At 37.6% G+C, this 22221-nt stretch overlaps 5 protein-coding genes across 6 annotated transcripts; 2 read left to right on the top strand and 3 right to left on the bottom strand.

Moving 5' to 3' along the window:
• Nucleotides 1–102: 102 nt before the first annotated feature.
• On the top strand, nt 103–2772 carry LOC6644025 (wee1-like protein kinase). The gene is made up of 5 exons (XM_002066978.4): nt 103–707; nt 774–1113; nt 1179–1895; nt 2014–2147; nt 2207–2772. Exons 1-5 carry the CDS (start codon nt 269–271, stop codon nt 2350–2352), a joined length of 1776 nt encoding a protein of 591 aa, XP_002067014.2. The 5' UTR covers nt 103–268; the 3' UTR covers nt 2353–2772.
• Nucleotides 2773–4761: 1989 nt separating this feature from the next.
• On the bottom strand, nt 4762–7741 carry LOC6644026 (5'-3' exoribonuclease 2 homolog). Its single transcript, XM_023176861.2, has one exon. It carries the CDS (start codon nt 7636–7638, stop codon nt 4864–4866), a length of 2775 nt encoding a protein of 924 aa, XP_023032629.1. The 5' UTR covers nt 7639–7741; the 3' UTR covers nt 4762–4863.
• A 487-nt stretch (nt 7742–8228) lies between these two features.
• Nucleotides 8229–15754, bottom strand: LOC6644027 (probable splicing factor, arginine/serine-rich 6). Of its 2 annotated transcripts, none has more exons than XM_015177997.3 (2): nt 15021–15753; nt 8229–9653 (listed from the first exon to the last, which is right to left on the bottom strand). In XM_015177997.3, exons 1-2 carry the CDS (start codon nt 15452–15454, stop codon nt 9269–9271), a joined length of 819 nt encoding a protein of 272 aa, XP_015033483.1. In that variant the 5' UTR covers nt 15455–15753; the 3' UTR covers nt 8229–9268. The 2 variants fall into 2 exon arrangements, with proteins under 2 accessions (XP_015033483.1, XP_015033484.1); XM_015177998.3 differs by having other exon boundaries at nt 9164–9650; nt 15021–15754.
• Nucleotides 12337–14411, bottom strand: LOC6644403 (nucleolar protein 58). The gene is made up of 2 exons (XM_002066981.4): nt 13035–14411; nt 12337–12775 (listed from the first exon to the last, which is right to left on the bottom strand). The coding sequence occupies exons 1-2, from the start codon at nt 14303–14305 to the stop codon at nt 12496–12498; spliced, it is 1551 nt and encodes a 516-aa protein (XP_002067017.1). The 5' UTR covers nt 14306–14411; the 3' UTR covers nt 12337–12495.
• Nucleotides 15755–16054: 300 nt separating the features above from the next.
• LOC6644404 (heterogeneous nuclear ribonucleoprotein 27C) lies at nt 16055–21821 on the top strand. Its single transcript, XM_002066982.4, has 3 exons — nt 16055–16205; nt 18966–19796; nt 19948–21821. Exons 2-3 carry the CDS (start codon nt 19302–19304, stop codon nt 20719–20721), a joined length of 1269 nt encoding a protein of 422 aa, XP_002067018.1. The 5' UTR covers nt 16055–16205; nt 18966–19301; the 3' UTR covers nt 20722–21821.
• The last annotated feature ends 400 nt before the right edge of the window (nt 21822–22221 follow it).

Genomic DNA, 22221 nt, shown 5'->3' on the forward strand with positions numbered 1-22221 from the left:
TCACTATCGTACCCAGTGTGACCGTTTTAGCATCGTCTGGAGTTGCTAGATTTTCTATCGATTTTTTATGATATCGTTTTGGGTTGCTTGACAGTAAAGAACATCTGGCAACACTCTACGCATAGAAACGCTTCGCTACTGCTACATTCCTTTACTGTAAAATTGTTATTATTGTTGAGCATTCTTTTTTTTTTTAGTTAGTAGAAAGTGTTCAGTGAGATTGTGTCAATAGTAATTACGAGAAAATTGAAATTGATTTAAAGAAAAAATGGCTTTTCGCCAGCCAGAACAACTGGACTCCAGTGTGGAAATGCGATCCCGTTCGCCATCGCCATCAACGCAAGTGTTTCATCCACGTAAATTGCGTTTTGCTGATGAAGATTTTGACAAGGACTCTGCAGACAAGGAAGACGAGGGCGAGAGTCCGCAGTTTAAGAAACGGCCAGCGACAGATGTTCCAGATATATCCATGTCGCCTCCATGCCAAAAAGTCCAAGCTCTGCGCCTCTTTAGCACACCAGCCACACCAAAGACCATATTGACCCAATGCAGCAATCATTTGTCAGCAGCCGCAGCCGCTGTCAATGCCTCACGTCGTGAGGATTTAGTCCGTCTGACAGAACGACCGCGTTGCCTGCCACTGCACAATCGAAATATGCAAGCTCATCCCCAGGATACGGCTAATGTGAATCCCTTTACACCAGACAGTAAGTACCCAGAAACTTCTGAAATTTTCTATATTTATTGAGTTTACCATAAACATTTCTTCATAGGTCTCTTGGCACACAATAAGAAACGCTGTCGAACCCAATTCGGACGTGAGAATCTCAATGTGAATGCCATGCAAAAGTATTTGCTGAGCGACAACTGTGATGACGACGGTTCTGCCAGCGCCGATGGTGGTAACGATTCCCAGCGTGAATTCAGCCAACAGGCTCCGAAACGTTTGGCCCTTCATGACACGAACATCAGTCGTTTCAAGCGGGAATTCATGCAGGTCAGCGTCATTGGAGTTGGTGAATTTGGAGAGGTATTTCAGTGTGTGAATCGCTTGGATGGCTGCATTTATGCCATTAAGAGAAGCAAGAAACCCGTTGCTGGTAGCTCTTTCGAGTAAGTTTTCTCATAACTCTTAACCAGAGAGAAATATTGACCCACTGAATTATCTGATTTTATAGAAAACGAGCGCTCAACGAAGTTTGGGCACATGCTGTTCTGGGCAAGCATGACAATGTGGTACGTTATTATTCAGCCTGGGCAGAAGATGACCATATGCTGATACAGAATGAATATTGCGACGGCGGCAGTCTGCAATCACGCATCCAGCAGCATCCGCTGGGTGAATCCGAGCTAAAAATTCTACTAATGCATGTCATTGAGGGCCTACGCTATATACACTCAAATGATTTGGTTCACATGGATCTTAAGCCAGAAAATATTTTCTCCACCATGAATCCAATGGCCCACAAAATGGGTGGTGATACACAGGCACAAAATCCAAGCAAAGATGAAGATGGCGATGGCATGGATAGTGTCTATGAAGAATTGCGTAATTCTGAAAATTTGGTTACATACAAAATCGGTGATTTGGGTCATGTGACCTCGGTGAAGGAACCGCATGTCGAAGAGGGCGATTGTCGTTATTTACCCAAAGAAATATTGCATGAGGACTATGCGAGTCTATTCAAGGCTGACATATTCTCATTGGGCATCACCCTCTATGAGGTGGCCGGAGGCGGACCGTTGCCCAAGAATGGCCCAGAATGGCATAAACTAAGAGATGGTGATGTTCCATCATTACCAGCCTTAAGCAAAGATTTCAATGAATTAATTGCCCAAATGATGCATCCAAATCCTAATAAAAGACCCACCTCACAATCTATATTCAATCATCCGTAAGTATTTACTGTGATTGTTAGTGGAATTTCAAATCCTCTTAAAATTCCACACATTTCTCGTATATTCTATGCCAAATTGCTTTTATTTCAACTTATTTTTTATAATAATTTCTAGAATTCTCAGCGCTGTTGACTCCAAGAGTAAACTGCAATTGGGCCTGGAGCTGACTGTAGAGAAGCGTAAAAATGAAATCCTAATGAACAAGCTACGGGAGGCAAAGAAACAAATTAAACTTTTGGAACAAAAAGGTAACTACACTTTAAACATTGCTAACTTAATCCAAAATACTAACAATTGTACATTTCAGTTACTGTTCTGGCTGTGGCAAATACTCCAGAAAGTCTCGAGGGTCAGCGATGTTTGCGTTCGTTTACCCGACGAATGCGTACACCTTTCTCCTCCGATCGAAACAAAAATCAATTATCACCATTGTTTGATAAACTTGTATCATAGAAAAGAGGACAAATAATGAGAAAATACAAAAAGTTAAATCAACCGACAGATCTTTACTCTGCCAGCCAAAACTCTTCCCAATTCGACGTGAACTAAAAGCTCACAAAATTGTGTTAATTTTTTAAGCATGTATATTTGTAAGTTCATCTCTTCTCTGCCCACCAAAGAAAGAAAAGAAGAAACACTAAATATTACGACCATCCCACCCAACCACTCAATCATTTCATCAATGTGAATTTCCTTTTTATTTTCTTTTTTTGGCAGAACTCTATGAAAATTTCTATGTTAAGAAATCGCCTCACTCACACACACACACACACACAAAAGCGTGCCCCATGGTGGAATTAAAGACTAAGTATAGTCCTGTAAAACCTGTAAATTAGTATTACACTAAAAATATTTATTATGTTACAATGAAAACGAAAACTATTATTTTGTAAACATTCCATTCGTTAGTTAAAGACGAATGACCTTTTTTTTGATACATTAAAAAAATTTGCTTTTTTACATATTTTCAGTTTTTGTTTTTGCCAATTAAGCTTTATTTCCTTTTTTGTAAGTTTTTATTTTCCAAAAATGAAGCTTCTATAAAAAATTATAGAACTTGCCTAACAATTCAATTTTCAATTCGATTCATTTGCATTTTTTAAGACTTGCTTTATTTTTTAGCTCTCAGTATGTCATTTAGTAAAGAGATAAAAAAATATATTTATCGACAGGTTTGTTTTTTATACAATTTTCTTTGTTTCTGTACTGAAAACTACTGCACTTGAATAGGAACAACATCTTTAAGTTGGTTTATGTAAATAAGGAGTTTAATAAATTGATTATGTTTGTTATAAATCATTAATCTAAAATATTAATAATTATTTTAAAAGTATTTGGAACCAATATTGTTCGAAGTGTTATGAAATTGCTGTTACCAAGGGAATCATAATGGTCACTGTAAGTATCTACTACTATAAATCTTATATGTAAGGATGAGTAACTGAAGAGATTAAAACTTTGTTGTAGGTTTTGTTCGAAATTTGTTAACTGGCTTCAAAGTCGGATATAAACCACTTGGATTTAGAAAGATTTTTGAAATTGCTTTTAATTATATGCATTTCCTTTTCAACTAGTAGCTGGGAATAACTTTATACATATAACTATAAACAAGATCAACAATTAAAAAAAAGGTTTTTAAATCATTCTAAAGAGTTGATATTTCTTGTGTCATTTTGGAGAAAATACAAAGAATTAAATTGACCTTCTATGATAACACTTTTTACAATTTACAATTCTGAGAATATTAGGAAATGGGTCTTACAATTTCTCATCTCCAAATATTCTTTAAAAAGGAAATTTTTTAGGGATTATCTAATAATAACACCATAGCTTGAATATCGATAAGGTTTTTTTTTTTGATTTTATCAACCCATCGAAACCTGCTTAATTTTCTAAACCACAATCTAAAATATTCTATTGATTTCCTGAAATATAAAGTTGTTATTAGTTGAAAATTTCTCATGCAGTGTAAGCAAATTTTTTTTTTTAACAAAAAGGGAAAAACATGCCGAATGAAAACTATATTTTAATTTTTTTGTTTTTGTTAGTTTTGCTTTTTTTTAAATGCCAAAAAATATTTCTTTCTTCATATATGAATAATATCTTTATCGACGGGGAATTTAATGTTTTGAAGTTTGCCTCACATGAGGAGAAATTTGACCCGGGCAACCATATTACTTTTGGCCCCGAAGTCTCTAATTCTTTAATCTCGGCACTGAAAATTAAAGCTTAATGCTGGAAGAATTCTGCTTTTGCTTTATAAAATTGTATTAAACATATTCTAGAAGTTGTAATTCCTTTTGCTTTTGTGTGTAAACATATGTGACCAATAATATTGATGTCCTTATAAAGATGAAAACAGTTTGCTTCAGGTTTAGTTTGTTCCAGGAGGTCCGGAATCGTACCTTTTTGCTTAAGGACAATGACAATGAGTTAAGCGAATTGCACTATATCTCACAACCAATCGAGTTATTTTTTGATAGATTTTAAAGATCGGGCTTGGTATAAGGACTTATAATATTTACTTAATCGAATTCAAAGACTCATTTGTCCGAAATAAGTTGAATATTATTTAAAAGACTACTAAAATAAAATTCTTTTAATTTTTTGTTTTGGGGACTCAGTTTTTTTTTATATATGTTTTTTTTTTTTTTTTTGTCATATGAGGATTATACATTTGTTAAATATGTAAATATATACATAAAATCGTATATATTCTGTGTAAAAAAAAAGATTACAAATTTTGTGTGAACAATAAATTTAAAATCTTCTATAATTTGAGTGCTGTTGTTGCCCACCGCCCCGATTGTTGTTGTAGTTGCCTTTTTGTTGTGGATTGTTATTATTATTGTAATTGTTTGCCATATGAGGATTATACATTTGTTAAATATGTAAATATATACATAAAATCGTATATATTTTGTGTAAAAAAAAAAAGATTATAATTTTGTGTGAATAATAAATTTAAAATCTTCTATAATTTGAGTGCTGTTGTTGCCCACCGCCCCGATTGTTGTTGTAGTTGCCTCTTTGTTGTGGATTGTTATTATTATTGTAATTGTTGTAATTTGAATTGTAACGTTGTCCATTGTTTTGATTATAATTATTATTATAATTTTGTTGTTGCCTTCTTTGATTTTGACCTCCATAATGTTGCTGTTGTTGTGGTTGTTGTTGGTTTCGCTGATAATTGTTATAATTTCCTTGTTGTCCTTGTTGATAATTATTATTGTAGTTATTATAGTTCCTCTGGTAACCACCACCTTGTCCTTGTCCACCTCCTCCTCCTCCTCCACCACCATAGCCACCTTGATTACGTTGCATGCTATTGGTGATCAAACGATGACCACCTTGTGGAACATAGGCACGCTGTAAGTGGCTATTGAAGCCAATAACTGGCCCAGTTTTGTTATGATGATCTTCTGGGGATAGAACCTGGGGCGGATCCACAGCTTTAGGCAGACGCTTGGCCGGAAATATGTAATCCTCATCGTATTGGGGATCATTGAATGTTGTCGTCAAAATCTGATTATCTGTGATATCGGGGAGATCACCAATAGGTGACTGGAGTATAGCATTTATGGCAGTGCTAAGTTCCGTTCTATTAATTGTCCCTCTCATGCCGTCCAAGGAAATGGGATAGCCTTCTTCTTCATCAAACTGGGCAACTTCATCGTCTTTTTTCTGGCGGTAGATCTTGTTGGCCACCTTAAAGTGTGGACTCTCCTTACTAATGTATAGGTAATTGTTGCCACGCTTATTTCGCTTCACCTCCTCGCTGGTCAATTGTTCATAGAAGGGCACCAGTGCTTTGAAGAGTCGTTTCTCGTCCACAAAAGGCAGCAGGGCAACGCCTTGCCAGGCAAACTTCTTGCCATTCAAATCAATTTTGAAATCTTCCGGATAGAAATCGATAATTGGTGATGTCGGACTGGACATAAGTTCCACCCATGGCTGTGGTACATGAGAGCTACTGGCGGCTGGAAACACGCCCATCAGCTGCTCGAGCGGATTAAAGGGTTTAGTGCCCTTCTCAAATAATGTGGACAGTCCCTGAATATTCACGAAATCCGAGGCGAATGGTGCATAATGATAGGGGAAATACCAATTCCAGGAGGAGCAGCCTTGGTAATAATATTTCAGTACCCAACAAAGTCCACGGACATATTGCAAGGCGACGGCATATCGGAATTGTAGATTATCTGGTCCCACATCAAATTTCGATTCGTAGTAACGATTTTTGAAACCATCCTCCCATAAACGCACCTCATCATTGCAATCCTCATCCTCCTCTTCGGCTTGTAAGCCAGCATCTGCACCCGACCGTTTCTGGCCCAATCTTAAGGCAGCAGCTTCGGCTTTGTAGTTTTGTATATTGGTCGGACCGTCTCCCTTTCCAGCGCCAACAGCTTGTGGCCCGAAAACACTCTGTTCCAAGGATTTCATATCGTTACGCTCCCACTGCTTCTTCTTCTTCTCACGATCTCGGAATTGCTTTTCCCTGCGCTGACGATCCTTAAAGATCTGATCCTCGGCATTACCCAAATCAGTCATAATCAGTTGCACGCGATCTAAATTGACATCACCGGAATCGGTTAGATAGCCCTGAGTCTTATATACACATTTCTTGTACAGCTCCACAAGGCGATCAACTGCTCCCTCTCTGATCTCCAGACTAGGCAAATGGGGTAGAAAATCATTGCCCACAAAGAAACACATGAATACCCAATCATCCAAAGCGCGTTCAAAATCATAGGCAAATGGTAGATTCGGCATTTCCAAAGTTTTCTTCAAGTATTCCCTCAGAACGCTTAGGCGCACAAATATGAATTTTACTTCAGCTCCTATGGGTACATCGGGCTTGAAATTGGCCGCCGATGTGGAGCCGATGGCATTCAGCCCCATACATTTGTCCATTTCATGACCAAATTGATTGCACACATCGCATGGTCGTGGCTTATTCGGCAAAAACTCTTCCCGAATAATGGTAAAATTGGGCTCATGGGTGGCAAGACCCAACATAATCAAATCTGCGTCGGCGCCGCATAGAACATGCTGCGTATTAGGATCATGATCGGGCTGAGCCCGTTGTTTGCGTATATAGTCCATAATTTTGTGCTCCCCCTCGCCGGGCACATTGGCATCCGATAGGATGACTTTGACACCCTTCCAGGCTGGGTTGTTGTTCAAACGGTCATGCACATAATAGTGCAAACATTTACTCAATCGATCCATGAACGGTGTTCCTGGGGTAATGCAATTGGAATCGAAATGTTCACCCTTCTCCTTTTCTGGCGGCAACTTGCAGCCCTTGGTCATTAGTTCTTCTCGAATCCTCTCAATCTCTGCCCTCTTCTCGATTGTCTCCTTGGCTGCACGGAATCGACGTGACCTCTGCTGGTTCATCTTGGCACGCGGCGCCACTCCATCGATGGCCATATAGAGCACCTTACGTGGTCGAACTATGCCAAAAAGCCGATCAATGCACTCAAAAATGGCAACCATCATTTCGTCCTCGTTCTTCGGTGCCGGCTTGTCTTCTGGATGCGTACACGGATGAATAATACCGTTCATATCCAGATATAAATTATCAAACTCCAGTCCATTGGGATTCGGCAATGTGGAGTCCTCGTAGGTGTTTTTACCCGTTTCCGGGTCAAGTTTCTTGTTTTCATTGCACTCAATTATCACACTCGGATACTTTCGGCTAAGCCAGCGAAAAAATGCTGGTACTCCCATTGTCCTTCTGAGTTCAGTACTTCACGGCAATATTTTTTTTTTCCTGTCACCTCGTTTTTGTTATACTTCAAACGCTTACTTATGGCGTGTTGTAAACAGGGTTGGCGAAACACGCTTATCGATTCTTAAATTACACATCGATAATAGGGTTGCCCTGCCTGCGATAGCTTCTTTTTTTTTAATTTTTCAGTTGGTTAATTTAAATAAATGAATCTTCTTTGGCCTTACTTCAATTTTTAAAATATAAAATGATTTAGTTATTGCTGACCTTCTATATTATCGGTAGCTCATAAAAATTACAGTTATTAATTTAGCTTGCAAGAAAATAGAAATGAAAATGTTTGCTAAATTGATATATAATATGTTGAATAAAATGAAAACTGATTTATATCGAAATAAAAATTGAAATGACAAATTATTACCAAAGTTAAAAAAAAAAAACAAATCTATCATCCCTAAATAAAACTAATTCAACTTATTCGTTTCTGTGGGGTTTTGATTTTTTTGGCATTTAATTTATTTGATTGAATAATTTCGGCATTTGTTTATTTAGTTCTTCGCGCATTTGCTATATGATTCAAACACGAATCTTAAGAATTCATACATACATATTTTGTTTTTATTTTTATTTATAAAACTAAACTAGTAATGACATTTATGTGTATGCAAAATGTTGCAAGACTTAAATTAAAAATGAATATTTGCTTCGTAAAAAACATCTTTCAAAATGTTTATGAGAGAAATATCAATTAGGTTTTTCTTTTACACTTTTTTCTTTTCTTTTATATATTTTTGGTGATCCGGAATTGACATTGAAAATGGGTGTTGGGTTGGCTGGAGGCGTAAAAAAAAATATTTGAATATTCCCGGGGGGAACTAGGCTGACCTCGGCTGTCCTGTTGTTTTTTATACCCTTGCAAAACTCTTGATTTAACCCATAAGACAAATGGGAGTAATTGGTATCTAAATTTTTATGGCATTTCTTGTAATAAAATTTGAAAATAAAACTTTCATGCAGATACCATAACTTACTAAGAACATTTTTACTAGGACCTTCTATATAAACAAGTTGATCAAAAACAACTAATTGTCAATATATTCCAAGTTATGAAGAACAACTAAAAATTTATGAGATAAGATAAAATAGATAACTTTAAGACTTAAGATTCCGTTAATAGTTGGCTATTCGAGTTCATGATGGTAATCAAGAATCTATATATATTAATATATGTACTTTGTATAGTCGGCAGAAGTGTTAGTTCTGACCAAAAATGTAATAAATATATCCTGGTTTGCAAGGGCATATAAAATAAGAATCCATATTATGACTAGACCGTTATTTTTTCTTTTGCGTCGATCCAAGTTATAGAAATATGATTACTCCTTGGCGGCATGCCAAGTGATTCAGGATATTTTTTTGTTTGTTTCTTTTCAGTCATAAATTATAAACTATACTAAAATTGTGATCAACTAAATGATATATACTGCCTGACTTTTCTGATCCTATCTTATTGATTTTGAATAGTAATCCTATTCCTGTTGTTCTTTTTCGTTTTCTATTATATGTTGAGTGTTGAGTGTTGGGAATGAAAGGAGGGTGGAGAGAATGGAGCATTTGCTGGCCATGTCGCTAGTCCCTGGACATGGAACGTGAAACCGATGAATCACCACGACGACGAGGCGGCGGCGATGGCGAGCGCGATCCTCGATCCCGTACATCCTCGTCAACATCATCATCGTATCGTCGCTTCGATGGCGGCGGTGAGTGATCTGCAGGTCCACTACCACCATTACGTTCATGATCACTATAACGTGACATCGATCCGCCGCCACCACCAGCACCGCCATTCTCATCGCGTCCATTTGCACGTACACCAAGTCCACCAGCTCGACGTCCAGGAATAGAGCCAGCTGAACGGCTGCGGGAACGTGATCCACCACCACCGCCGGATTTGGAGCGAGTGCTGCGACGCCTGTGTCTGGATGTACTGCGCGATCTGCTGTATGAATTGCTTCTGAAAAAAAACAAAATCCAATTTAGTAACAAAGTTTTGCAATCGGTAATTGTGTAAATTAATATATAAATAAACCTTGATAAATGTACTAAAATTTATAATCTCAGACCCATGTCCTACGTATCACAGAAGGAAATGCAATTTTATTCACTAGACACAGGAAAATCTTTGATGGATTAGTGTCCATATATAATCTTATATATCCCTTAATTCCAAAATATTGCACTAGTAACTAATTTATTTTTTCTTAGCTTCTAAAATTAAAAAAATTTCAACAACTTTCTTTTGTTTGGTTTTAAATCATAGTTTAGTTGTTTATTTTTTACTTTGTTTATCGAATTCGTTTAACTAAGATCAATGTTTGCCGCCTTTCTTTTTATAATGTTTGTGTCCATGCTTCTTCTCGCCCTTCTTGCCATGCTCCTCCTTCTCCTCGTAGCTATCACCATATTTATGTTCCTTTTTGTATTTTTTGTGATCCTCATCGTGATGTCCCTTCTTGAAGTGTCCATGATGCTTTTTGTGTCCCTTCTTCTTGCCACTCTCGTGTTTCTCGCCCTTCTTGTGCTCGCCGTGCTCCTCGGCGTGATGTTTGTGCTCTTTGCCGTATTTCTTGTGATGACCGCCTTTATGCTCATCATCATAGAATTTCTTCTCCTTGTAGTATTCATCTTTGTTGAATTTCTTATGGTATTCCATTTCTTTGTGTCCCTTTTTGTGTTTCTTCTTGTGATGATGTTTGCCGCCCTTCTTATGGGCACCATGTTCATGCTTCTCGCCATGCTCATCCTTTTCGTCATAGTGTTTCTTCTTCTTCTCACCCTTATCGCCATGATGATGCTCATGATCCTCCTCCTCGTGATGTTTCTTCTCATCCTCTTCCCATTCCTTATGCTCCTTGTGCCCGTGTTCACCTTTATGCTCCTCATCGCCATACTTCTTCTTCTCATGCTTCTCGCCGCCCTCTTCCTCCTCCTCGGAGGAGGCCTCCTTCTTCTTGGCCGCTGCGTATGTAAGCAGCAATGCCAGGACCAACAGCAACTTGAGTTGGCCTCGCATTCTATCCAATTCAACTGATCTCATTTGTCAATCGTCTCATGTCTTTTATATTAGGTCTTATGCTCCACAGATCCGTGGACCGCAAAAGCCGCATGATGCAAGCCAAAATGGTTAGAGCTGAGCTGTTGCTGCTGCTGATGTAAACATTTTCTGCTTGATTGATTTGGCTTAGTCTGCCTTTCGTTGTCATTCACATTAAGCGATGGCCTCCAAAACATATCAATTCTCTCGGAAAAAAAGATTTAAAAAAAAGTAGGTCCCGAATCTCTAATCAGTTTTGTGTTCTATTATTTTCCTTAATATACATACTTTATAATAACTTAAGATCCGTGTTTATGTTCTCGTAAACGCAATGTTCTCGTAAGCAATTTTGTAAGGACTTAAATTCTATTCTAAGTATTCGGTAATATTTAACTCTTTAAGGCGGTATAATCCGCAGAATTATATATATTTAATAGATATATAAAATAAATATCTATCTCCTTTTATTATTTTTTATATATATAAAAGATAGTCGGGTTTGTTCAATCACTTAAAACTCGAGATCTACCGAACCAATTTTCATGGTTGTTGATTTGTTAGATTCGTTTCCGCCCGAATAGCAGAGAATACCTCTTGAAAACAATAAATAATTGCCGGAAAACCCTTTAAAACAGCCTAGTTACATATATTAACTGAAACTTTTAACGTGTTTCTCAAATCGGTAACCAAACCAACCATTATCTGGTAATTTGTTTTAGTTATTTTATAGTTTAGTTGCAATTATTTTTTTCGGAATCGATTTTAAGACTTTCTCTCTTTCGACTCTAAACCAAATTGTTCGGTTTTAAATCGTTTGCCTTTTGAGTCAGTGAAATAAAAAGTAATTGCAATTTTTCTTATAAATTCCTAAAAATTATTGATTTTAAATAATTTTTTATTAATGTGTAATATGTTGAAAAAAATGTTATGTACTAGTAGATAATTTTGTTCCATCAATTACTTAAGAAAATGTCAAAATTGTTCTCAATTCTGAATGTTTTCAATCGAAATGGTTATTCCACTTTTTATGGTTGACAATGAACGACAAATAAACTATATGTAAAATATAGTGTATATATACAATGTATAAAGTGTAAATCATTATAAAGCTGGGAAACTCTGTAAGCCGATATAGTAGGCAAACAAAGTGCTTCGAGCTAAGCTTCAATAAAGATTAAGAACAACAAGTTCGAAAAAGGAGAACAATTGCTCTCGATTAAGGTTTGAATCCTTTGATTCGGAAACGAGGTCAGACCTGATTAACTAGTTTATGTCATAGAATCTCATTGCTAATAGTTTTTTATACTCAAAACAATGTAAATATTAGCTTCATTAATAATGAATCTGTTTAAAATTGGTTGAGACAAATACCAGAATTTATTTCCTAGTTTCACAATCTTTTTTTTAAAGTTAAGCAGATTTAGTTGGATTTTTCAATTCAAACTAAAGACAATTAAGCTGGACCGTTTTATGTTCACTATTAAAAATAAGATAGGGCATTCCAATACTTAATAGTTTTGTTACCTTTCAAACAAACTATACTGAAAAATTCCAAATTAATTGAAATAAGGTTTCACATTCTTCAAGAAAAAAATAGCACAACTATGGGATATTACATTTTATTTCTAATGTACAACACAAAAATAAACTCTTTTTGCTTATCAGGGTGGGGGGGCTAGCTATACAAACTAAGTAAGTTAATAATAAAAAACCTTAATAAACTAAAGGATGCAGGAGGAGGAAGAGTATAAAAAATTCTCTTCTACTCTTGTTGTTGCTTTGACTTTTTCTTTTTCTTGGATGGCTGAGGGGCAGCTTCTTCCTCTTCCTTTATTTCAGCTTTAGGCTCAACAGGTGCTTCCTCATCCTTATCCTTGTTCTTCTTCTTTTTCTTCTTCTTGTCAGACTTAAGCAAGGATTCATCGGCTTGCGACTCATCAACTGGCTCCTTCTTGACAGGTGTTTCGGGTTCCGCTTCGGAGTGTTTGCGTTTCTTAACATTTAAAGTGTTATCCACTTCTGGTTGGTATGTAAACACCTCACTGTAAAGATAATATAGAAATGTTTTAGGTATCTATACATATAGGATATATAGAAATACGAACTAAACTTTAAACACAACTCCATTCAGACAGCCAAGGTTTTTCCTCATGGGGAATATTTTCAGAGAATTGCGAAACCATAATAAATTTCATCATTGGAGAATTTAAAGTTTGTTCATTGAATAACTAGGAATGCAGATTCGCCATGGATGGGATTATCTGCATACCTGTTAATTAGTTAACTCGAATTTTTACTCACCTCTTGGCCTGATATTTTTCAAATTTAGCTTTAGCCTTTCCTGTGCCAGACAGTTTCCTCAGGTTACCCTCCTCCAGCAAGCGAAGGCGCGATTCCAATTTCACCTTGTGCGCGGCACCTAGTTCAAAGGTGGCTTCCTCGCCAAAGGCATCAACACGTGTGGCTAAGGAGGCCTTTGCAGCCAATGAACGAGATATTTTGCCCTTGTTTTTCTGACTCGCCTGACCCACCAGCTGGGCATGATAGATCAAACCATATTTTGGTGTGTCCTTCTTGGTTTTGAGGGCTCGGAAGAGTGCCTTTTCTGCTCCAAGGATTTGCACCGTTGAAGAGGGATGCTTAGCCAGATTAATAAGCGAACCGGCATGGGCAATGAGACGAGCACCCACTGTGTCACCCACAAGTACGGTCAAGTTCGGAGCCATGGCCATCATGCGGGCCTTAAGGTAATCATATAAATGTGTGCGATAATCATTGATCGAAATAATTTCATCACATAAACACTGAATATTTAAGACATCTTCCTCGGAGATTTCTGTACCCATGGATATTTCGGCAGCCTCTTTGACTTTCTCCTCAACGTCTTCGGGCAGAATGTCAGATAAATCTGATTTGGACATTAGATCACGTGTGCCAACCAGTTTAATGGTTTTCACAAATGCAATATTATCGGTAATAATCTTGCCCAGCTCGGGGAAATGCCAGCCATACCATTCTCGGGCTCGCATCATATAGTTATTCAGCTCTTTGTCCAGGTCATCGAGGAGACATTGGGCCTGAACAATCATCGTGTCGATTTTATCGGGTGAGAACTTCAACTTGTACCGTGAGAGAGAATGTGCCAGACCCAAGGCCATAGCTGTCATTTCCCTCTTTGGCAGTCCTCCAAGTAAACTATCCGCTTGCTGGCGAATGCATCGCATCAGCTCCTGAACTCCGGTGTTGTATACACACTGCACTGATAGCTTCTCCTTGATGGCTGTACCCAGTTTGGCATCGGCCACCAACAGCGATGATTGGACTTCATCAACAAGCAGTTTCTTCAGTGTCTTCTTAAGGGGCTTTGCCACTTTTCCTTCTACCGCTGCTGTGGCTGCCGCCAGAGCCTCTGTAGTATCATTGAATTTTTCAAAATGCTTTAACTTCAGCAACTTGTTTGCCTTTTCTGGAGTCTGAAACTCTAAATACAAATTGTCCACCTGTTCCAGCTTCTTTTCATCGAGCAGTTTGAAAATGGCGTAGCCCGCAGGCGTTTCGTAGAGCACAAACATGGCTCACACTTATTAATTCTTTTATTTTAAACAAAATCCCCAGTGGTAAAAGAAAAACTTAACCTTCTTTAGGGGAATGCCGCGTGTGAAAGAAAAAATCGAAAATGAAGTCTGAGCACGTGTGCGTAAGGCACAGAGTTGTCACCACGCCGATAAATGTTGATGGTTATCGATATGCATTATTGTAATATCGATAGTTTAATGGTAGTTCCATCAGGTTTTGGATATAAGATTAAAACATTTGAGAAACTTGAACCATTAATTTAATATATACTATGCATAAACACCATAACACATTAAATAACACACACTATAATTATGCACTATAAATTTAGTTAGCAAACTTTATATATTTGGATTTGTCTACAACAGCACTAGCATTAAATTTTTAAAATTCATCGGCAAATAACGACGTTGAACATTAAGCATCTTCCGGCACTAATGCGTAATATTCATCACAGCAGCCACGAATTAATTAATCCCTTGTACACATAGTTAAGTATTAAAGGTATATTCACATTGGATACATAATTAAGGAAATTGAATAGGTGAATAGGTCAGCAATTGAATGTTTTTTAATCCTATATACACTTTTATCAAAGGACTCACGGTCCATCTCTAATATTTCTATAGATGAAATCCCTCCATTTTACTTCTTTTTTTTAGCATTTTATTTAAGCGAAAATTATGAATGAAAATAGATTTCTGGACTTACCTGCGTCGCTGTCTTGCCTTACGTTCACGGCAATGGCGTGCAAAATGACCGCGTCCGCCACACTCATAGCATTTATCATCACCCCGGCCTCCACGATCACGTCCATCGCGTCCTCCTCCTCCAGCACCACCACCGCCACCCCCTCCGGCGCCACCACCACCACCTCCCCCACCACCAGAGCGTGCATATTTGCCAGTGGAGAGCTCAACCCGTGCTCGGCGTCCACATACTTGGCGGCCATCTAAACCTCTAACCGCATCCGCTGCATCCCGGGCACTCTCGAACTCTACAAAAGCAAAACCCGGAGGGTTGCGGGCAATCCAAACACTTCTCAAACTTCCGTAGGCTCCAAATACATATTCCAAATCATTTTTACGAGCATTGTTTCCGAGGTCACCAACGTAGACCTTTCGGTCGCTGGGATGTCTTGACATTGCAGTTGCGGTTGCAAATTAAACTGTTTTTAATTGGCTTTTCTTGTTCCTATTTTTTTTTCCCTGGGCGGAGGAGAAAAAATCGATGCGGTTTGGATGAGAAGTGGGAAATTCCTGGCCCTAGCTGTTTTTTCAGAATTGCCGCGGATCGATCGTCAAAGTTGTTGGCTGCCTGCTCATCACTTGTATGTAATTATAAACTTATTTTACATTTGTTTATTTCCAGGCACTTTTTTTCAGCACAAAACAAAACGATTTCACCGGGTTGGTTAGTGAAGAGAGGGGGCAAGGTACCACCAATCAACTCTGATTATATACGGGGAATTTTTACCATATACTGGTTTCTTTTCTTTGAGGTGACAACAAAAAAATCATTATGATGTAAAATATACTAAAATACCAAACTGATAATAAAAAGTATTAAGGTCTTAGCCGGAAATGCTCATTTTGGCTGGGCGGGCACATTTAAAAACGTTAAAATGTAGCGAAAGTGGCTTTTTATCGATAACATTAGCTATTAATCGAATGCTGCTGCATCGGTGAAGGGTGGTTGTTCGGTAATTTATCGATATACCGATTATTAAACATTAAACGTGGCTTTCTTTCTATCATAAGTTAGGTTATATATCGTATGCATCAAAATCATACAATTTATGTATAAGCTAGTTTTTTAAGGAAAAAAACACTTAAATTTAGTGAATTTGCAGTGCGAAATCTTTAAAAAACCATAGACGAACACCTGGCACAAACGGTAAGCAACGAAATACTCATTGAAGACTACATTTTACATAACAAAAGAAAAGAGAACGCAAACGAAAAAAAAAAAATGCTGTGCTGCCTCCTTTCCAAAAGCGAGGGGGAACAAAAATTGACGCAGCTGCCTTTTTGTGGTGGCAAGTGAGTGTCGTTGAGTATAAAGCCGAATTCAAAATCAATTATAAATATACCCCTATCAACTTAGTTAAATATTTTATGATCGTTTTAATTATTCCGCCTTAGTCTTGCCGTATTTAAAGTGGTAATTTTCATATTTTTATACATACAAAAATGCTATGTATAACATCGCACACCATGCATACACACACATACACGCATAAGTATACGGAGCGCGGCGGCCATTCGCTTTACACCAATACATTTACAATTCAAAGATTGCGGTGCAAAATACAAAAATCATGCGAAATTAAAAAAGAAAAAGCTTTGGGAAATTAAAAATTGCGTAGTTGAAAACCAAGTTAGTTGAAAAAAATATTTCAAATATTTTTAAACCGGTGCATACCAGTGTTTTAAAGTTATAATAGATGCCAGTTATTTGGAAAGTGTTCAAGTATTTTAAGGCCTACAAAAACAATTCTTCAGATTTCTTTGTTGAAGCATTTTTTTCGTCATCGGGTCTTCCATTTTGTTTTTTTTTTCTACCGCCTGCTTGCTTCTGTCGTCGTGGTGAATTTCCCACGACTATTTCATGCAAACTCATTGCGCGTTTGTTTTTGTGTAAATAAGGCCAGGAAATAAAAAAAAAGTATTTAAATATTTACAACAACAAGCAAAATAAGCTAGTCAAGTGTTTTTGTCATTTTGAGGGCATTTACTTTTTTTTTTTTGTTTAGCTGCCTCCCGCTCTCTTTCTCTCTCCCTCTCTTTGCCTGCCCATGCCGTGTCGTGAATTATCGATAATAATCGTAATCGAACGCATACACATGCAGCCAACTTGTTAATAAAAAATTGTGAAAACTAAATGTATTAATAATTTTATATGAGTGATGTTATTAATTAATATAAAAATATATTCGTGAATTTTTATATTGCGTTTTACCTAAATGTGCATTTGTACATTAATTGGCAGGCAAAAACCTAAAAAGGCGCGCAAATTAAGCGTGAACCGGCGTGTATTACATTTTTTTCACCTTGTCGGTCGTGTGCGGTTAGTGGTGTGTAATAGTTACAGGGGTGAGGAAGGAAGAGTGTAGTACAATAACAAAGTTCGTTGTTCCCATCTAAGTAACGGCATACGTGATTACAGAAATAAAGTGTGAAGGAGGATCTTTACGCTATTACTCGACAACTTGTAAATAGGTGACGTTTCCAAAAAAATAAGAGTATGACCACCAAAATGATCCTAGAAATACAATGCGTTTCATTTGTTGAAAATTCTAATCTAAAAGTTTTAAGTTTATTACATGCTCCGGATATCTTATCAGTTGTATCTCTCTTCTTTATAGATAGATTGATTTCTAATGAAATTTCCGTCCTATTTAGTCTTAGTCATCTAAACATGTAGTCAGTTGAATGAATCGTCCAATGTTTCGATTTACTTTTTTCCTGAATCCTTGTGCTGTGGCTGGGACATGGCTAAGAAAAAGGCGAAACTGCTTTTATCACACATTTAGACCATGTTATAACACAGCAAAAAGAAAACAATTAAACTAGACTTTCTCGTGAAAGAGTGTTAAAAATGAAGAAGAAACGAAACAAATGATGACGATGAAGACGAAATCCGGCTAAGGCAATCGACTCGCTTGTAAAACCACACATTGAAGAGAGCAAGCGGAGCGTTGCAAACAACCGAACAATAAAAAAAAAAACTTGTGAACGTGTACAAAAAAAAAGCAGTTAGACGGCAAAAAAAAATCACGCAGATACATGGACAGAGAGAGAGAGAGAGTGTGTATGTGTGTGTCTAAGAGGGAAAATGTTTGCATGTGTGGATATTTAGGTACCGGCCGGTTGTTGTTTCTGCCGTTCAACTCACCTTTACCTGCCTCTGTCTGCGGCGCTCTGCCTTTCATAATTATCTATGAGTTTGTAGTGTGTGTGTGTGTCCGAACAATACATTTATATGCCTATTTCGGTCGCTTCTCTTTTTTACATTAAATATGTGTGTGTGTGTGTGTGCTTGAGTTTTGTCATCTCCCTATCCATAGTTTGCACCTAGTTTCGCACCTAAGTAGTAGTCCCCCACAAATATACATACATCCATACATAGTCGATGATTTCTACCAAATATACCCAAAGAGGAGAAGCAAAGGGTTAAAAAAGAATACATTATACAAGTTAAAGCGAATTTTAAGAATGAGATAATTAAAATAGTATTTTATTTGAAACCAACAAAGATCGATATTTCCTAAAACGATCGATACATTTAAATCGTTGAGTTTTCAGATCGATATTTATCTTGTTGCCCTATTTAGAACATTCTTAAATTGTCTTGTTATCTTGGACCTAGAGCACGCAAAATTGAAGATTTACAAATTAAATGCTTAACCTGAACATCTTTAGATGTTAGAATTGTCCGATAATTTAAAACGTTCTATTAAACATACGTTTTAATTTGTTAATAGACTGAAGTATTTTTGATAGATGATAAGTTAATTATAAGAATATAACCACTTCAATGATTTATGTATGATAATTTACATTAGTACTTGCAATATTTTACTCATATCAGTTTTATACATCTTTATTTTTTTTCATGTGCCGCCTTTAACAACCGATTAATCAACCAATTTAGAAAGTTACGTGTGAACGTCTTGGCTTTTGTTTAAACAATTTTGAAAACCAGCATACAACACCAACAAAAAAATCTAGCAACTCAAGAACTTTGGCAACAAAAACCCAGCAACAACAACCTTGTACAACCAACAACAACAACTACACACACTCTTTTATACATTTGCAACTGTAGCAGCAAGCAACAGTGTACAAAAAATTTGATATAGTGCAACTCAACTTGCAGCAGGAATAACCTTTTTCTTTCGTAAACCGTTAAGAAAACAGCAGCAAAATTACGTCAATTATTGAAAACCTACCCGGCGCCATTGCAGGACACAATCACCAAAATAATATCATGGAGGAAGATGAAAGGGGCAAACTGTTCGTCGGTGGCTTGTCATGGGAGACAACGCAGGAGAATTTGTCGAGGTATTTTTGCCGTTTCGGCGACATTATCGATTGTGTGGTAATGAAGAATAACGAAAGTGGACGCTCCCGCGGTTTCGGTTTCGTTACCTTTGCCGATCCCACCAATGTGAATCATGTGCTGCAGAACGGACCCCATACTCTGGATGGTCGTACTATTGATCCGAAACCATGCAATCCCCGTACATTGCAGAAACCGAAAAAGGGGGGCGGCTATAAGGTGTTCCTCGGTGGTCTGCCATCGAATGTAACGGAAACGGATTTGCGTACGTTCTTTGGACGTTATGGCAAGGTCACTGAAGTGGTAATCATGTACGATCAGGAGAAAAAGAAATCGCGTGGATTTGGTTTCTTGTCCTTTGAGGAGGAGTCCTCTGTAGAGCATGTGACTAACGAGCGGTACATCAACTTGAATGGCAAGCAGGTGAGTTGAGAAAACAAAAATAAAGGGTAGATGATCGTTTGCATAAAAAATTTACATAAATTATAGTCGATATTTTTGAGCTAGACATCATTTATAAGATACCTTTTGTGTCGCCTTTTGATTAATCTACTTTTTTCTTTGTAATTTTCAGGTGGAAATTAAGAAAGCCGAACCCAGGGATGGCTCTGGTGGTCAAAACTCCAATAACAGTGCTGTGGGTGGTGCCTATGGCAAGTTGGGCAACGAATGTAGCCACTGGGGACCCCATCATGCTCCCATCAACATGATGCAGGGCCAGAACGGTCAAATGGGTGGACCACCATTGAATATGCCAATTGGAGCACCCAATATGATGCCCGGCTATCAGGGCTGGGGAACATCACCGCAGCAACAGGGCTATGGTTATGGCAACAGTGGTCCTGGTTCATACCAAGGCTGGGGTGCACCACCCGGCCCCCAGGGACCACCACCACAATGGTCAAACTATGCTGGTCCACAACAGACCCAGGGCTATGGCGGCTATGACATGTACAATTCAACATCAACAGGCGCCCCATCCGGACCATCGGGCGGCGGTAGCTGGAACTCATGGAATATGCCACCAAATTCGGCTGGACCAACTGGAGCACCTGGTGCTGGAGCTGGATCTGCAACGGATATGTACTCACGTGCGCAGACCTGGGCTGCAGGTGGTCCATCGACAACTGGACCTGTTGGTGGAATGCCTGGACGCACTGGACCCGGCAATTCGGCCTCAAAATCTGGCTCCGAATATGATTACGGCGGCTATGGATCTGGCTATGATTATGATTATAGCAACTATGTTAAACAAGAGGGTGCATCCAATTATGGAGCCGGGCCAAGGTCAGCATATGGCAACGATAGCTCCACACAGCCCCCGTATGCAGCCTCTCAGGCTGTTTAAGATGGAGGAGTTAGGAACAGCAGCAGATCCGGATGTGCTCGCGTCGTCGTCCTCGTCGCTACGTCTCGAGGTGTGGTGAATGATGAAGAAAACAGAAATTAGATGATGGTGGTAATTGTAAGCTAAAGCGTCGTCGGTTCGTTTTTTTTTTTTTAATTTTTTATTTCAGATCAGATCAGTTGTTGAAATTAACATATATATATATATATAAACATATGTATAACTCTTTGTACAACTTATAATTTTACAAAAAAAGAAGAAAAAAATCGAAAAAGAAGAGAAAAAGTTAAAATTACCTAGCGACAAGTCAGATTCATAGATATATATATATGTTCTATATAGTAATGAGTATGTAATGCATCAACCAACAACAAAGCAACCAACAAACAACACACACACATCCAAACAAACACACACACGCATATATAAAATCATTTTCATGCGCCTTCCCCACCACCACCACCACCCAACCAGCTTTCCTCTCTATCTGTCAGAGATCCATAGATGAGATGAGAACTAACCCAATTAACAAAATAGAATTACCAAGTATCACATTTAGCTAATTAAACAACAACCACATTAGAAACAACAACCAACTCAAAAATAGAGAGGAACATAAGCTTAAAATTATAATTTTATTAATGAAGGAAGCAAACGAAAAAAAATGAATATAAAAGAGGAAACACATTTAATTACAAAGAAAAGAAAATTAGTAAATACAAATTCGAAATTGTACATTTTAAAGCAAAGCAAGAAAAAGCTCTTCTTACCGCCCGCTCCTTCCATTTATCCCCTCTCAACTGCCACCGCCTCCTCACCCGTTGATATAATACCCCTAGTGTCAACACTTCATCTCTCTATCACTTTTTTTCTACTTCTTTCTCTTCAAGATGGGTCGACAAGGTAAAGGATATTAAACACTTGCCTTAGTCCCAGAAGAGCGAGAGAGAACGAAATGTGGAGGAGCATGAGGGAATGCTGTGACTGGGGCTTTGTATGGGTGACGGGGAAGTTAGTTGTTTGTGGAGTGTTGTGGTTATTAAAAGGAAGTGGGCGGGGTTTATGTTACACAAAAACAACTAGCTAAAAGTTAAACTACATATATAAAGAAACAAAAACAAAATGAAACCTAATTAATAAGCGTACGTCGTCGTTTACATCTTAAGCGAAAGTTGAACTTGAAAACTAGAATTATATAGTGCGTTGGATTATTATTTAGTCAAAGAAGCAGAAGTTGAATAAGATGCAGCATGATGGTGGATGATAATGATGATGATGATGATCGATGAAAATAAGAAACAAACAAAAAATGAGAGAAAAAACACAAAAAATACGAAACAAAACACTCTTAACAAATATATACATAAAGAAAAACTATATACATACATACTTATATATACATATATATAATATATATACTAAAAAAAGAAAAAAAAAAACAAACTGAAACGTAAATTTAAAAACTACAGTTAAATGAGAGAACAAGAGAAGAGATTTAGG

This window comes from Drosophila willistoni (genome assembly GCF_018902025.1).
Source record: "Drosophila willistoni isolate 14030-0811.24 chromosome 2R unlocalized genomic scaffold, UCI_dwil_1.1 Seg167, whole genome shotgun sequence".
NCBI lineage: Eukaryota > Metazoa > Arthropoda > Insecta > Diptera > Drosophilidae > Drosophila > Drosophila willistoni.

What these genes read in the sequence shown, in the direction of transcription:
- LOC6644026 (XM_023176861.2), bottom strand. Translation starts at nt 7,638, where the DNA reads ATGGGAGTACCAGCATTTTTTCGCTGGCTTAGCCGAAAGTATCCGAGT.
- LOC6644027 (XM_015177997.3), bottom strand. Translation starts at nt 15,454, where the DNA reads ATGTCAAGACATCCCAGCGACCGAAAGGTCTACGTTGGTGACCTCGGA. An exon ending in AAGGCAAGACAGCGACGCAG is followed by an intron (nt 9,654 to 15,020) that starts GTAAGTCCAGAA and finishes GTTTTTTTTCAG; the next exon opens with AAGCAATTCATACAGCAGAT.
- LOC6644403 (XM_002066981.4), bottom strand. Translation starts at nt 14,305, where the DNA reads ATGTTTGTGCTCTACGAAACGCCTGCGGGCTACGCCATTTTCAAACTG. An exon ending in GAAAAATATCAGGCCAAGAG is followed by an intron (nt 12,776 to 13,034) that starts GTGAGTAAAAAT and finishes TTATCTTTACAG; the next exon opens with TGAGGTGTTTACATACCAAC.
- LOC6644404 (XM_002066982.4), top strand. Translation starts at nt 19,302, where the DNA reads ATGGAGGAAGATGAAAGGGGCAAACTGTTCGTCGGTGGCTTGTCATGG. An exon ending in TCAACTTGAATGGCAAGCAG is followed by an intron (nt 19,797 to 19,947) that starts GTGAGTTGAGAA and finishes TGTAATTTTCAG; the next exon opens with GTGGAAATTAAGAAAGCCGA.
- LOC6644025 (XM_002066978.4), top strand. Translation starts at nt 269, where the DNA reads ATGGCTTTTCGCCAGCCAGAACAACTGGACTCCAGTGTGGAAATGCGA. An exon ending in GTTGCTGGTAGCTCTTTCGA is followed by an intron (nt 1,114 to 1,178) that starts GTAAGTTTTCTC and finishes CTGATTTTATAG; the next exon opens with AAAACGAGCGCTCAACGAAG. An exon ending in CAATCTATATTCAATCATCC is followed by an intron (nt 1,896 to 2,013) that starts GTAAGTATTTAC and finishes AATAATTTCTAG; the next exon opens with AATTCTCAGCGCTGTTGACT.